The sequence below is a fragment of the Haliotis rubra genome, unplaced genomic scaffold (assembly GCF_003918875.1).
Source record: "Haliotis rubra isolate DU_JTF1 unplaced genomic scaffold, ASM391887v1 Scf385, whole genome shotgun sequence".
NCBI lineage: Eukaryota > Metazoa > Mollusca > Gastropoda > Lepetellida > Haliotidae > Haliotis > Haliotis rubra.
The window spans coordinates 552,085-567,488 of NW_025767063.1; the positions used below are offsets into that span (position 1 = coordinate 552,085).

The 15,404-nt window shown below is 41.9% G+C and overlaps 1 protein-coding gene across 2 annotated transcripts in view; it reads left to right on the plus strand.

The window, feature by feature from the left end:
* LOC124286491 (interleukin-12 receptor subunit beta-2-like) overlaps positions 1-15,404 on the plus strand; it is a 75,347-nt gene that overhangs the window by 21,746 nt on the left and 38,197 nt on the right. For both annotated transcript variants that reach the window (XM_046722866.1, XM_046722867.1), the window contains exons 2-3: positions 5,638-6,712; positions 14,404-14,681. In XM_046722866.1, the coding sequence (XP_046578822.1) occupies positions 6,639-6,712; positions 14,404-14,681 (352 nt within the window). In that variant the 5' untranslated portion in view covers positions 5,638-6,638. The remainder of the gene's footprint in view (positions 1-5,637; positions 6,713-14,403; positions 14,682-15,404) is intronic.

The following is a 15,404-nucleotide window of genomic DNA, read 5'->3' on the forward strand; positions in this document are numbered from 1 at the left end:
CGAGATAAACATAGAGGCCAGTGGAAGCCAATGGTACACAGAGCATAGAATGTATACACGATAGACATAGAGGCCAGCGGAAGCCAATGATACACAGAGCATAGAATGTATACAAGATAAACATAGAGGCCAGCTGAAGCCAATGGTATACAGAGCATAGAATGTATACACGATAGACATAGAGGCCAGCTGAAGCCAATGATACACAGAGCATAGAATGTATACAAGATAAACATAGAGGCCAGTGGAAGCCAATGGTACACAGAGCATAGAATGTATACGATGGCATTATAGAGGCCAAATGAAGCCAATGATACACAGAGCATAGAATGTATACACGATAGACATAGAGGCCAGCGGAAGCCAATGATACACAGAGCATAGAATGTATACAAGATAAACATAGAGGCCAGTGAATGAATGAATTTTAATTCTGTAAGTAGGCCATCGGCCCATGTACAATCATAGGACACAAAATATCATTTTAGACAAGGCAATATACAAGGTTACACATTATTTCCACACATTTGATCTGATCACGAGGGCATGCTTAATAAACTGCACAGTTTTAAGAAGAATACTGGTGTTATTACATAGCATTAAGTTTTTAAACTTAATGATAGTTGGACATTGATCAAAATTTGGTAAATATATACTACATAACCTTACATATACATCACAGACAAAAAGAAAATGTAATTCATCCTCTGGGACATTACTGTTACACATTTTACATGTTGTTGAGGCATAACTATCATCTTTTCATCTTACATTACAAAAGAAGGGTAGGTGATGAAGTCTAAAGAAGTAAGCATAAATATCAGTCTATATTCTTTAAAATGTACATTTGAGACATAAAACTTTACATCTAATAAAGATTTAATGGTCTTGTAGTAAGCTAAATTCGATGATTCATTAATTCTACTCAATATGCTTTGCCCCTTTACATCAATAAGCCTCTGTTAGAACATGGATATAAAATGAGTAATATTGCCAACATCATGACTAAACCACACAAATCCAAACCCATTGATGTTTAACAAACTTTTTACGTATGATGCCCAAGTATATCTACCAGCTGAGTCGAGATTTTTCATCAAAATATAACATTTCTTAGGATACCTGTCTTCAGACATATGAAGTAATATACACCAGTAACGTACACATTTAACATAATAATCAACACTTATACAATATCTACCACAATCTGCTAATATAGCATTGCTAGAAACATGTTTACCTATGCCAAGAACATATTTACAGAAATTTGTATGAAATTTGCTTATCAACTGTCGTTCTTGATAACCCCACACTTCTGCACCATAAAGTAAAATTGGCTTCACTTTGGTATCAAAGAGCTTAAAAAGAATATTAACTGGAATATTTGGATACATGTAGATTAACTTCTTTATAGAAAATAATGCCTTGTTTGCTTTGGTCGATAGACATAGAGGCCAGTGGAAGCCAATGATACACAGAGGATAGACTGTATACAAGATAAACATAGAGGCCAGTGGAAGCCAATGGTACACAGAGGATAGAATGAATACAAGATTAACATGGAGGCCAGTGGAAGCCAATGATACAGAGAGGATAGAATGTATACAAAATAAACATGGAGGTTAGCCAGAGCCAATGATACACAGAGCATAGAATGTATACTGGCCTCTATCTTATCTTGTATACATTCTATGCTCTGTATCATTGGCTTCCACTGGCCTCCATGTTAATCTTATATTCATTCTATGCTCTCTGTATCATTGGCTTCACTGGCCTCATGTTAATCTTGTATACATTCTATGCTCTGTGTATCATTGGCTTCCGCTGGCCTCTATGTTAATCTTGTATACATTCTATGCTCTGTGTATCATTGGCTTCCACTGGCCTCCATGTTAATCTTGTATACATTCTATGCTCTGTGTATCATTGGCTTCCACTGGCCTCTATGTTAATCTTGTATACATTCTATGCTCTGTGTATCATTGGCTTCCACTGGCCTCCATGTTTATCTTGTATACATTCTATCCTCTTGTATGTATCATTGGCTTCCACTGGCCTCCATGTTAATCTTGTATACATTCTATGCTCTGTGTATCATTGGCTTCCACTGGCCTCCATGTTAATCTTGTATACATTCTATCCTCTGTGTATCATTGGCTTCCACTGGCCTCCATGTTAATCTTGTATACATTCTATCCTCTGTGTATCATTGGCTTCCACTGGCCTCTATGTTAATCTTGTATACATTCTATCCTCTGTGTATCATTGGCTTCCACTGGCCTCCATGTTAATCTTGTATACATTCTATGCTCTGTGTATCATTGGCTTCCGCTGGCTCGCCTCTATGTTTATCCCTGTAATCCTCGGTTATCCCTTTATTTGTTATCATCACATTGTTATTCCACCTTGCCTTGTTAATTAGTCTTGTTATATATATACTGAACAGCAAAAGAAACGCAAGTCTGGCTTTTTGTCAAGTTTGTGAATAGAAGACAACCAAAATCATGTCCCATCATTTATTCTAAAGACAACACTGTCAATTTAACAGCTGAAAGTTGCTTTGACATTGAATTGCATTAAGTTCAAATTGATCACAGTCCGTCAAATGCAGATACCCCTGAACGCGAAAAGTGACAGTCTATTTAGTCGCGTATATGGCCACCTTGAGCTTGCACACAGGCCGTGCAACGTGGCCTCATTGAGTTCATTAGAATCTGAAAGAATGCCTGAGGCAACTGGTTCCGCTCAAACACCAATCTCTATTCTAATTGTGCAAGTGTGAGTGGCTGTCTACTTGCAGCAATCCTCCGTCCAATTTCGTCCCAGAATGTTCAATGGGAGCCATATACGGGGAAAGAGATGGCCATGGAAAAACGTTAATGTTGTTTTGAGCCAGATAATCCATTGACACCCCTGCTGTGGGAGGGCTGCAAACGTTGCTGGCGTGGTTGGCGTGTCAAAATTGGCCCCACATATGGCCTTTGGCAGTGGTTTCCAGCAGCCCGAAGACGACGCCTAATTGTATCGCTGGACACTGCTCCCCTTGACCCATGAACTAAGGCTGCTGTTACTGGTCGGTTCCTTAGATGAGTGACCCGGATGAACCGATCTTGCGCATGAGATTTCACTTGTTGCCGTCAGTTACGGAGACGATCAGCAGCAACCCCGGTTTGCTGATGACGTTGAGCAAGTGGTGTAATGGTGGTAAGATGGCAGCCCAATTGTCTAGCTACAGCGGTTGCAGAGCTACCTCCATGCAACTTTCCAATGGCCATTCCCCTCTGCTCGGTCGTTAGTGTAGGCATCATTTGTGTGGCGTGTACACCTCCTAGCGTCAATACAGAACTGTTTTTGACACAAACCATTATAAAGGATACCTCAGAGTGAAATGCATGCTTTTCATCCAGAACTGTCGATGCACGTGCTAAAATTATGGTTTTGCTGCACTGTTAGTGTGTTTGAGCGAATGGTCTGTATGGACGTCAAATTGCATGACATCATCTCATCTTGGATCATTACGTCACTTTACCATGAATGTTCCATAAACATGAACGCTTACCTTCATGTGATTTCATTTTTTCGAAACTTGCGTTTCGTTTGCTGTTCAGTATATATCACCTGTTCTCTCCCTGTACCATTCTCACTTGAAAATGATACAAGAACCTGTATGGAAATGTCGTGCTTTACAATAAAAGAAGTTGTCATCCATATATACTTGTTCTATATAACCTACCCAGGTTTATCCATATATACTTGTTCTATATAACCTACCCAGGTTTATCCATATATACTTGTTCGATATAACCTACCCAGGTTTATCCATATATACTTGTTCTATATAACCTACCCAGGTTTATCCATATATACTTGTTCTATATAACCTACCCAGGTTTATCCATATATACTTGTTCGATATAACCTACCCAGGTTTATCCATATATACTTGTTCTATATAACCTACCCAGGTTTATCCATATATACTTGTTCGATATAACCTACCCAGGTTTATCCATATATACTTGTTCTATATAACCTACCCAGGTTTATCCATATATACTTGTTCTATATAACCTACCCAGGTTTATCCATATATACTTGTTCTATATAACCTCCCCAGGTTTATCCATATATACTTGTTCTATCTGACTTCCAACTTCTAACAATGCCACTCAAAGAAGTCAATGGGTAGGTTATATCGCTGAATTTGTGTGTGAGGGATTGGGTGCATTACGCTGGGAGTCGGGGTTCTCAACCCCCTAAAGTCCCAGAATCTGCACGTTTCTTTTTGTTTTACTTTTCTGTACTTTCTGGAAGGTATTTATATATTCATCTGATTGAGTCCGGAGCCTGTGGCTGACTTGGTCACCAATAAACCATGCTTCTATTAATCAGATGAAAGTGTTGACAAAATCAAAGACTTGCTGGACAGGGAGACAATGACTTGGTTTGTGACTGTTAACTGAGATTTTTACAGGGTGTATATTTCCCAGGGAGTTGAAAATGATATATTTGGACATTATTTTCAGACAGGTAATTTGTTGCATGATCATGAAGAATAATGGAAATATGTTAAATGGATTTGAAGGGCAAGGACAGATGAAATAAAATGAACTAGATATTAAATAAATTGTCAGGTTGTCAGCTAATATAAAACCAATGGCTCCAATTGTTGAGTACAACTTTAAGCAACAAACAAACTCACTTGTGACTATCCTGCCTGGGGTGTAATGAATCGGCTTAAAATAACACCTTTGTCACTGTGAGTATCGACACTGGGTCATAAACAGATCTTTACCCACTGTGTTCAGTAATCTCTTGTTGGATTATGTAAATCTATGGGGTGGTGATGGTGATTTCAAGTGGGGGTCATCCATTTTGTTCTGGGGAGGTAGGGTGGATAACACTTTTGTACACATGTACTAGGGGGGTCAGCAATTTTGTACACATGTACTAGGGGGGTCAACAATTTTGTACACATGTACTAGGGGGGTCAGCAATTTTGTACACATGTACTAGGGGGGTCAGCAATTTTGTACACATGTACTAGGGGGGTCAGCAATTTTGTACATAAAAATATTGAAATATTATGCTTAAGAAATATGGGAAGGGGTAGGGGGTCATTGATTTTGTACCTGAAATGCAAGGGGGGTCACTTATTTTGTACATAAATTGTAGGAGGGTCACTCACATCGTACATGCTTCTCCATAAAAATCATCCACACACCCCTAGCCATAAATTATGAACGGCCCCTAACATTCAGAATAGAAATGTCTAAGCATCGAAGCCTCTTGTCTGCCTATCTTAAATAACCTCTTTAAAGCCGCAGTTTTCAGACCTTGTACTTTCATACTGCTCATTCACATGACATTGTCCACATTGGGAGGCTTACCAGTAGCCACTGTGTCAGTTGTATACTTCACCTTGCTGATGGCTAAAGGTTCTGCCTGATTCATTGTACCAGGAGATCAATAGTGCTCTACTCCGTGCTATTTCCACTTAACCTTTGTTTCATGTTTAATATTTTATATATACTTGTGGTTGAAATTTTTCATAATTATAATAAAGCTGATATAATTATAATAAAGCTGATATAATTATAATAAGCGGAATATACTTTTTTGTTTTCTGTTTCACAGGTTTAAGGACATATCTGACTTTGATGGCAGAAGTACAGCTACGAAGACAACGGTGGCGACCTGGGTCACTGTCCAGGGAACAGCGCCATATTATGCTGCCACCTTGCAGTGAATGCAAGTCGAGAATGTGGTCATGCTAATCACCAATCCAAAATTGGATGTTGATCTGTGATGTCAAACAGTGAAATTGTGAAAATTATTTTCTCAACAGAATGAAAGTATTTCATATAGGATAACTTTTCCCTAATCTCTAAAACTATTTATTTTCAACTTGCCGTGTGACAGTGCCATATTTATTTCAGATAACGGATCATAAACACTCAATCGTTTTTCAAAATCTGAAAAATATCCATGTTTAGTGATAGTAACTATGGCAATGTCTGCCCAAGCCAGATGACATCGTTGAGGTCACAGGACGTACTTTGAGGATATATATCAACTGATATACAGCTTCTGATCTACAGCTACATGACATGTGATGGTGCTACTACTTATTGCTGTGAAGATTACAGACAAGATTTCTAGTCAACCTATTTATTACACTGCCTGAGGGAAACAGACATTTTTACACCTGAATACTCCCATCCTTTGCAATATGTGTGTCACTGAACATGAAGCCATTTGTGTCCTGTTTACAGTCATTTGTCCTGAACCAGAAAGACATCTGTGTTAGCTCGTGTTGGTCTGGAATAATACTTACAGTTCTCAGAAAGAGATTTAATTTGTTTTATGTGTCAAGTTTGGTGTCTCCTGTGATAATGATCCTTGTATATGTGGGATGCCAGTCAGTCTGTAGATTTCATCAACCAGAGTTCATGAAGAGAACATTATCTTGGCATGTGCTGAACGTGAAGATGTGTGATAGTCTCTGATGATTTGTGCTGGACGTGAAGTGTCTCATGTAAAGATGTGTGTGTCTCATGTTAGTCTCATGACAGTCCCTGGGCCATCTGTGAATCCTGCAGTTCTTGGACTGGACTGAAGAAGTCTGTAGATTCAACATGTCCATGAACATTGTTCCTGTGTTGTTCATGACGCTGGTTCCCAGCTGCTGCAGCAGAATGGCCGCTTGGAGGTAAGATGTGACTTGGGTTTGTGGTCGGACTTTACAAAACAACTCTTTACCTGTTTCTTACATCAAATATATTTGTTGCAAACATGTTCATATTTGCAGTGTTTTGTATAAAACATTTCGGTTGTCCTTGGATCGATTTCCATGATTGTTGATTTTCAGCATCCTCAATAATCTCCAGGGTATACGTTACGACCACTCTCCACTATACCCTGGATGCATCCACGTCTTGGCCCGATAACTTTATTACCTCCCTTTGCTGGCTCCGCATTCTCACTGTAGCCAATCAGCAAAGCAACCTTTACATCCGAGTGTGTCAACAAAGATAGCGGTTGCAGTCGCGATGGTTTGTTCGCAGTGCCACTCAGATATTTTGGGAAATAATACAGACAAACTGACAGATCTGAAACTTTAAAAATATATATGAAAGAACTCCTTCTACCTCATTAAGAGTACCTGTGCATCAATTGTGTTGCCAAGTTTAAACGGTTAGATAATTTAAGAAGCGTAAGTGAGTTGTGATTGGTTCTCTCAACTTCCCAGCGTAGACACCTTACTGGTTAAAAAGCCAGCAAAGAGAGGTAATAAAATCATCGGACCAAGCTGTGGATGCATCCAGGGTATAGTGGAGAGGATTCGTAACGTATATCCTGGAGATTATCAAGGATGGATTTTCATTAGCCAATCAGAATACATGTTACAAACCATTTCAATGGTAGTTTGGCGATGTCAACAACATGTCTGCCGGTCCCCATTAATTAAAATAAAGTTTTTGTGAAATTACAAGACTCTCTCTCTCTTTCCCCCCTCTCTCTCTCTCTCTCTCTCTCTCTCTCTCTCGTACTGTTACTATTGTCAGCTCACGTTTCATTTCATTGTTTTTTAACTTTTGAATATGCTGTGATATATCAATAAATACAAACATTTCATAACCAACAAAATAGAGTAATTAAAAAGAAATATTGTTGAAACATAATTGTCACAAACACAAGAGTACTGTCCGTTTGATACATAAAGTAATGGTAAAATCCTTCCATATAGACAAGCAATAAACAACCTTTGTACAAGCTTTATATTTTTCTTATCCTGACTCATGATCTTTTGCTTTTCTCCCTTTTCCTTGCGAATGGTAGTGAAACACTTGAATCCCTTGAAGTTCCTGAAGGGGATGTAAAAATACACTCACCCACGAGTGACCTCTCTCAGTCATGTGACCAGCCTTACTTGTCACTCTCTCCCTTTTCGCCCAAGTGGATGGTTGGGCGAGCACTGGAGTCCCGTATATGGCATTATATCCTTTTTATTTAGGTCCTATTCTTCAAAATTACGCTGTGTATGGATTTGACATAGACTACTACGTATTTTTTGTAAAAATTATTTGTATTTGTGTCATAATTTCATCGTTTATGTAACTTTGTTTACATTTCATGAAATCTTGCAGTGTTTGCAGGCACAGGTTATCCATGGCTGATCCTCACCCCCAATGCCTTTCGTGCATAAAACCATGTTCTTCCAGCTTGAGTTGTACTTATTGTGTTGATTTATCAAATCTACAATTTAATCAATATTTGTCTTATATCTAGAGACGTGCCATGGATCGGGTGAGGAAGTCATTTCAAGTCACGGCTGATAAAACAGGAGATCAGCCTGCAAACCGTATGTTGATTGCTACTGCGGAGATTCATAATACTGGTGCTATGTTGAGTACGTTGCAGGGGCAGTCTGCTGGTAAAGGGGCCAAGAAGAGATCGGCTACAATGCAGTTGACTCCGACTCAAGCCAAGAAAAAGACGTCGTCTTCTTCTACGTCGCAGAAGAAAGCATCTGTTACCAGTTCGGAGGGTAATCTACGCGGCCTAGTAAGTCAATGCATCAGAAATCCTTCAACGAAGAGATATTACCTCCGCGTGAAGTAGATGTTTTTTGATGATCCTCCTTTACTTATACCCTAAGTACCTACGACATCGGCGACTCAATCGACTTTCACGACTACTAGATCGTCTCCTGCAACGGTCACAGCAGGCCAGCTGTTTGACGAACTACCACCAACTTCTCAACAGAGTGAAGTCGAGGCACACCACTCATCGCGAACGCTTCTTCTACACCGCAGCAGCTTCAATCAATGCAGAACTCGATCCGGGTGAAATTATGAGACAATTCACCAACCAGATGATGGCCATGATGGAACGTAGGTTCCAGGAAGAAGCGAAGGCTCGGCGAAGCCTCTCATCTACTGACATCGTGCGCAAACCTACGGACCTGCGCGAACCTACTCCTCAGAGAACTACGCCTCAAGACTATGTTGCAAACGTACACCTTTGTGAAGGTCTCCACAGTCGGACGACTCTGTCATCTTGGAGGAGGATAGAAGACATGAGATGCCTACTCATCATTCTACATCTGCGAACCCTCAACGTTCGAAAACATTGAAGGATCCATCTCCTACATCTAGCTGCTCTAGATCGAGATCTCTTATCTCTCACAGAGGTTTCATGAAGTCACTCATCATGAGACAGAGGTTAGCGAAGAGAAGGCTCACATCACAGAGCTTCGGGAAAGGATACATCTAGCAACAGACGTGTGCAAAGAGAAAGCTCACATCACAGAAGTTTGCGAAGAGATGAATCTACAGATATAGGTTAGCGAAGATAGGACTCTCAAGAAAGACGTTCGCGAAGGGAGGAATCTTCAGTTCACGAAAGGATGATTGAGGTTCGAGAAGGGATAAGGTTCGCAGAAGGATGATTCGCGGAGGCATAGCTCTACCGATCAGGAGATAACTGATGAATAACCAGACTTCGTCTTCCCGGACTCAGAGGTTACAGATTGGATAGCCAATGGTTTGAACGTGGAGTCTCCTTCTAAGGATATAGATGAAGTCTACACTTATAGGATGCGTAATGACGACTTTGACTTGGTGACTATTCCTCCGATTGAACCTATATCCAAGGTACCTTCTAACCTACGCACAGCTGTGAGAAAGCTACAGACATCTACAAGGTTCGAGAACTCTCAGATCTACAGGCAGATAACAGCAACGCAGACATCTACAGGGTTCGCGAACCCTAGGGTTAACAAATCTTTACATCAACAGGCAGGATGTTGACGTCGACTCTATTACCATACGGCTGAATAAAACGAAGCAATGATGAAAACGGATGGTTTTGTCAGAGTTTAAAACTCAAAAAAAAAAGATCTACAACATGTGTGATCTCTGCAGTTTACAGCCTGCACAACTCTACAACCTGCACAAACCTTATACCTGTATAGCTGCAGTTTCGGACAACAACCTACTTGATGAAAGGAATCCCTTCATCAATACGGATGCTGAGGTCTTATACCGGGTAGCAGATGGCCTGCAGATATTGTCATTCACTCACTCACTCCAACCCAACAGAGACGTACTGCATATACGCTGATGACTTCGACAGCCTTGGAAACAGTATACAACTACGGCCTGTTATCATCATGGGAATCTAATAGATGTCTAGCCTTGACAGCAGGATAAACGATGTTTATTTTGGAAGATGTCGCTGATAAAAGTCGGTACGAGTACCTGTCCCCTTCGATGCTACACTGGAGCCAGCCTTGCTATAAATAGACAACGCTTCGATGTACGCTGATCAACACAGATCGCCTGCGTATATAAGGGGGAAGAATGATGTATCATCACTGCAATCAGAGGTTAGCACTTCCAATTGAACGTCCTATCGTTTGGAATATTGTCGGCTTTATGATTATTCATACGAATAACCAAGCCTAGCCTATCGGCACCTATCTGCAGCATCGAGGTCTACATAGTGCCGGTTATCTGGACGACGGCATACAGGTTCTTCAAAGTGCCAATCAACTCAGACAGCAGCTTAACTTCACAATTAAGTTGCTCACGCAACTAGGATGGCTAGTGAACCTGATGAAGTTGGAGTTAGAATCAAACAAGATCTTCAATTGTTGGGAATAAGAATTATCACAACACAGAATTGAATTGTGGTCCCAGAAGATCATTGGATCAAGATACAAGCTATGATTCCACAAGCAGTCATCTCTCCGTTAACACTACGAACATGGCAATGTCTACTCGGTCTCTAACCTCGGCGCAGGACTTGACTGGCACAGGAAGATTAAAACTAAGGCCGCTGCAACGGTTCCTGACAAAACATTTGGACAGCGTCGACCCTATCTTGCTGCCAGACAATCTTAAGAGGTACCTACTTTGGTGGACCCACAGGTCGAACGTCTGCGGAGGGACCTATTTACAAGAGCCGGCCTTCGACACACATCTCTACGTAGACGCATCGATACAAGGTTGGGGTGCACATCTCAACAATCAAGTTGCATCAAGGAAGTGGTCCAAACAGAGCAGCATCTTCACATCAATCTGCTGGAGATGAAAGCTGTGATCAACGCCTTACAACTATGATCGAGCTCGCTGATCAACAGAATGCTGTTGGTCCACACGGACAACTCTACAGTGGCATTCTCCATAAATCGGCAAGGATCTACAAGATCACCAAGCCTACTACAGCTCACATTCAAGTTCCATAACAACTGGATATAGGCGTGTCACATACCCGGGAGCCAAGAACGTGCTTGCAGACGCTCTCTCCCGACCACTGCACCCGTCACCTACGGAATGGATACTCCATCCAGAAGCATTTTGGCTCATCATAAAGGAAATAGGATCCCCATGCATAGACCTGTTTGCCACGAGGTTCAACAAACAACTACAGACGTTCGTCTCACCAGTTCCAGATCCTCAAGCCTGGGCAACAGATGCACTTAACATATCATGGGAAGGACTAAACGCTTATGTGTTTCCACCACTGATATTACTACCGAAAGTACTGTTGAAGATCAAACAGACACAGGCGCTACAACTGACCTTGGTCACGCCATACTGGCCAGCGAGAGTATGTTTCCTAGACCTAATAGAAGATCTCAGAAGTCCAACAATCAAGTCACCAGATTGGCCGAACCTACTCATACATCCGCACACCAAGCAAGTCCACAGGAACCCAACACTGTTCCAGCTACACGTGTGGACCATGTCAAAACATGTTTGAAGAAAAGAGGATACTCTGCCAGGGCAGCCAAGGCAGTAACGCTAGGGTTACGCAGATCTACACGTAACCTGTATGATGACAAATGGCTGAAGTTTGAGACTTATGCAAGGCGGAATGGCTTCACTGCGATGAAAGCTACTCATCCTCCAATGGCGGAATATCATCTAGACCAGACTACCCTGGAGCTGCTGACACAGAAAACTCTGTTCCTGCTTGCGCTAGCTACGGCAGCTCGAATATCAGAGATACATGTGCTGGACTTTGGTCAAACCAGATTCAACACGGGGCAACATGCTGCAGTTCATCTGGGACTTAGATGGGACTTCATTGCCAAGAACCAACTACCTGGTCAGCCAGATAGACAGTTCCACATACCAGCGCTATCTGCAATCCTTGGCCCAGAGGATGTAGAAGACCTATCCTTGTGTCCGGTCAGAGCCCTGAAGATATATCTTCAAAAGACTGAGACAAGGAGACAAAAATTCAAGCACCTGTTCATCCCATTATCCACAGAGACATCAGCAGAAGTCTGAAGAACGACGATATCATTCTGGATGAGAGCCGTCATATTGAGAGCCTATAAAGCAGCAGGACTAGAACCTCCTAGAGCTTCCAACCCACACGAAGTCATAGCATTGGCGTCAACACTAGCTCTGCATGGAAATTGCTCTATATCAGCAATTATGGAGGGCTGCTTTTAGAAGTCGGACCCAGTGTTTTCCAACCACTACCTCCGAGACATAGCCACTGAAGACGTCTCAGGCATTCACTAATATGGGCCTCTCGTTGTAGCACAGCTACTAAGGGCTTCACAAAGGAGCTGAGTTGGAAAATCTCACCCTTTATCACGTTGACTTGTTGATAACTTTTACTAAAGAAAAGTATTAGTTTGAAAGTCCATGCGCACAGTCCAGGACAGGCTAGCATGAATGATTAAAGATCCTGTACGGGTAAAGATCTTACCTGTACGTGAAGGGGTTGCAACTCATTTATGATAAAGATGTAATCATAATCTTTGGGTTGTTATAAGATATCTAGTAATAAGAAGTTACTAGTTTATCTGAAGCCACATGAATCAAGACGATTCAACTTGTCTGAGATGGAAGTAAGACAAGAAGTGGTCCCCCCCCGAGTTATAACGGAAGTTGGAAGAATAGGATCTTGGAAATGCTGCTACGTACGCAGATCCCATGGGGGGGATACAGGACGTATCTAAGGACAGCTGATGAATCCAGGAAGTGGCCTGACCCGCCATCAATCCATCGGATTCTATAAGCAAAAGATACTTATCCTGACTCATGAGGTCAAGCCCTCCCGACCTCCCCGCTGGAAACATTTCGGATTTCACAGCAGATCCAAGTGCTTGGGCAGAAAAATCAGGAGAGAGTGACAAGTAAGGCTGGTCACATGACTGTTTACGTGGGAAAAGGGAGGTAACTCGTGGGTGAGTGTATTTTTACGTCCGCTTCGGGAACTTCAAGGGATTCAAGTGTTCCACTACCATTCGCAAGGAAAAGGGAGATAAGCAAAAGATCATGAGTCAGGATAAGTATAAAAATATCAATTTTACTTGAAAAATTACATTTTTCTTTTGGATATGCCAAATGCTCAAAATTGTTGGAATATGTTGGAATTGTCTCTTGTGATGGATGCAGGGCGTAGTGTAGGTCTACAACAATATGAGCCCTGTATAGAGGATGAAGTTCAATGAACAAAGGTGATCTGGATTAGTTTCAGCTTTCAATGTGTTTTGAGCAGAAGTCTTAAATCTTTTATGTTCTATACAAGAGTTGAAATACTGACTGGCAGTGGTACCAAACACTTCAATACAAGGTGCTATCTGATATTATACCACTAGGGTATGTTATGTCCATTGTTCTGGCAGGTTGATTTTCTGTGTATCAACCTTCTATCTGCACGTGCAGAGGTTGATATGTGGATAACAACCTTGGCGGTGCAGGAAACACACGTGCAACAAGCAATGTACGAGTCCATTTGGCGCCCACGTGGTATAAGTAGGTTAGCACCCCCCCCTCTGCGGGTGATATGGATTCAACGCTCTCGCCTGACGGCTCGAGCGTTGAAATCCATATCACCCTTGAGGAGGGTACTAACGTATACTCACACCCTTCAATACAAGGTGCTATCTGATATCACACCCTTCAGGGCAAGGTGCTATCTGATATCACCCCTTTTAGGGCAAGGTGCTCTCTGATATCACCCCTTTAGGGCAAGGTGCTATCTGATATCACACCCTTCAATACAAGGTGCTATCTGATATCACACCCTTCAATACAAGGTGCTATCTGATATCACACCCTTCAGGGCAAGGTGCTATCTGATATCACCCCCTTCAGGGCAAGGTGCTATCTGATATCACACCCTTCAGGGCAAGGTGCTATCTGATATCATACCCTTCAGGGCAAGGTGCTATCTGACATCACACCCTTCAGGACAAGGTGCTATCTGATATCACACCCTTCAGGGCAAGGTGCTATCTGATATCACACCCTTCAGGGCAAGGTGCTATCTGATATCACCTTCAGGGCAAGGTTCTATCTGATATCGCACCTTTCAGGCAAGATGGTATTAGGTATAACAACCTTCTGAAAACATGTTGTTGGGTTACAGAACTGGTTCCGTCAACTCCAGGAGGGACTATGTTTTAATTGGTCAACAGCTGCGGCTAACCTGTCGTCTGAATAGTTCCACGACTTACGACTCAGGCCTGTTGTTTCTGGAGAAGGGGGACAACTTGAATGTAAGCATGACCATCATTGACGACCGAACGGCTGCGACAAACCGGACCATCGGCTCTCTACATGATGCTGGGAAGTACTACTGCTGGGTAGGAACCGATGAGGGCGATGGCAGTCTGTTTGTGGGATCCCGCGTGGTGGAGGTTGAACGTGAGTCCACTTACTGGCCTTTGACTTGAGTGTATATTGGGTTACATGTGTCCAGATATCAGTGATTGTAGACGGTGGGATATAAATGGGTCTGGGTCTGGGACACGACATGAACTGGGTGGTCAAGCTAAGGCGATGGGGTGACATTTGTAGCAGTTACTGGTTTGTTTGGTCAAGTTGTTAACTGGACTCAATTATTTTCAGGCTGCTGTAAAAATAAAAGCATCATTGCTTACTGAAGCATTACGCAACAAACACACATCAAACACACCATCCAGATGGGTGTCTGATATTGTACCATCCAGGGCAAGATAGGTCATTGATAACATGCCATCCAGGGCAAGATAGGTCGTTGATAACACGCCATCCAGGGCAAGATGGGTCATTGATAACATGCCATCCAGGGCAAGATGGGTCATTGATAACATGCCATCCGGGGCAAGATTGGTCATTGATAACATGCCATCCAGGGCAAGATTGGTCACTATTCCAGATTACACAAAGCTTGTTGTAACATCACTCTGTGATTATCACTGTTCCAGATTACCCTAAGCCAGTTGTAACATCACTCTGTGATTATCACTGTTCCAGATTACCCTAACCGGTTGTAACATCACTCTGTGATTATCACTGTTCCAGATTACCCTAAGCTAGTTGTAACATCACTCAGTGATTATCAATGTTCCAGATTACCCTGAGCCAGTTGTAACATCACTCAGTGAT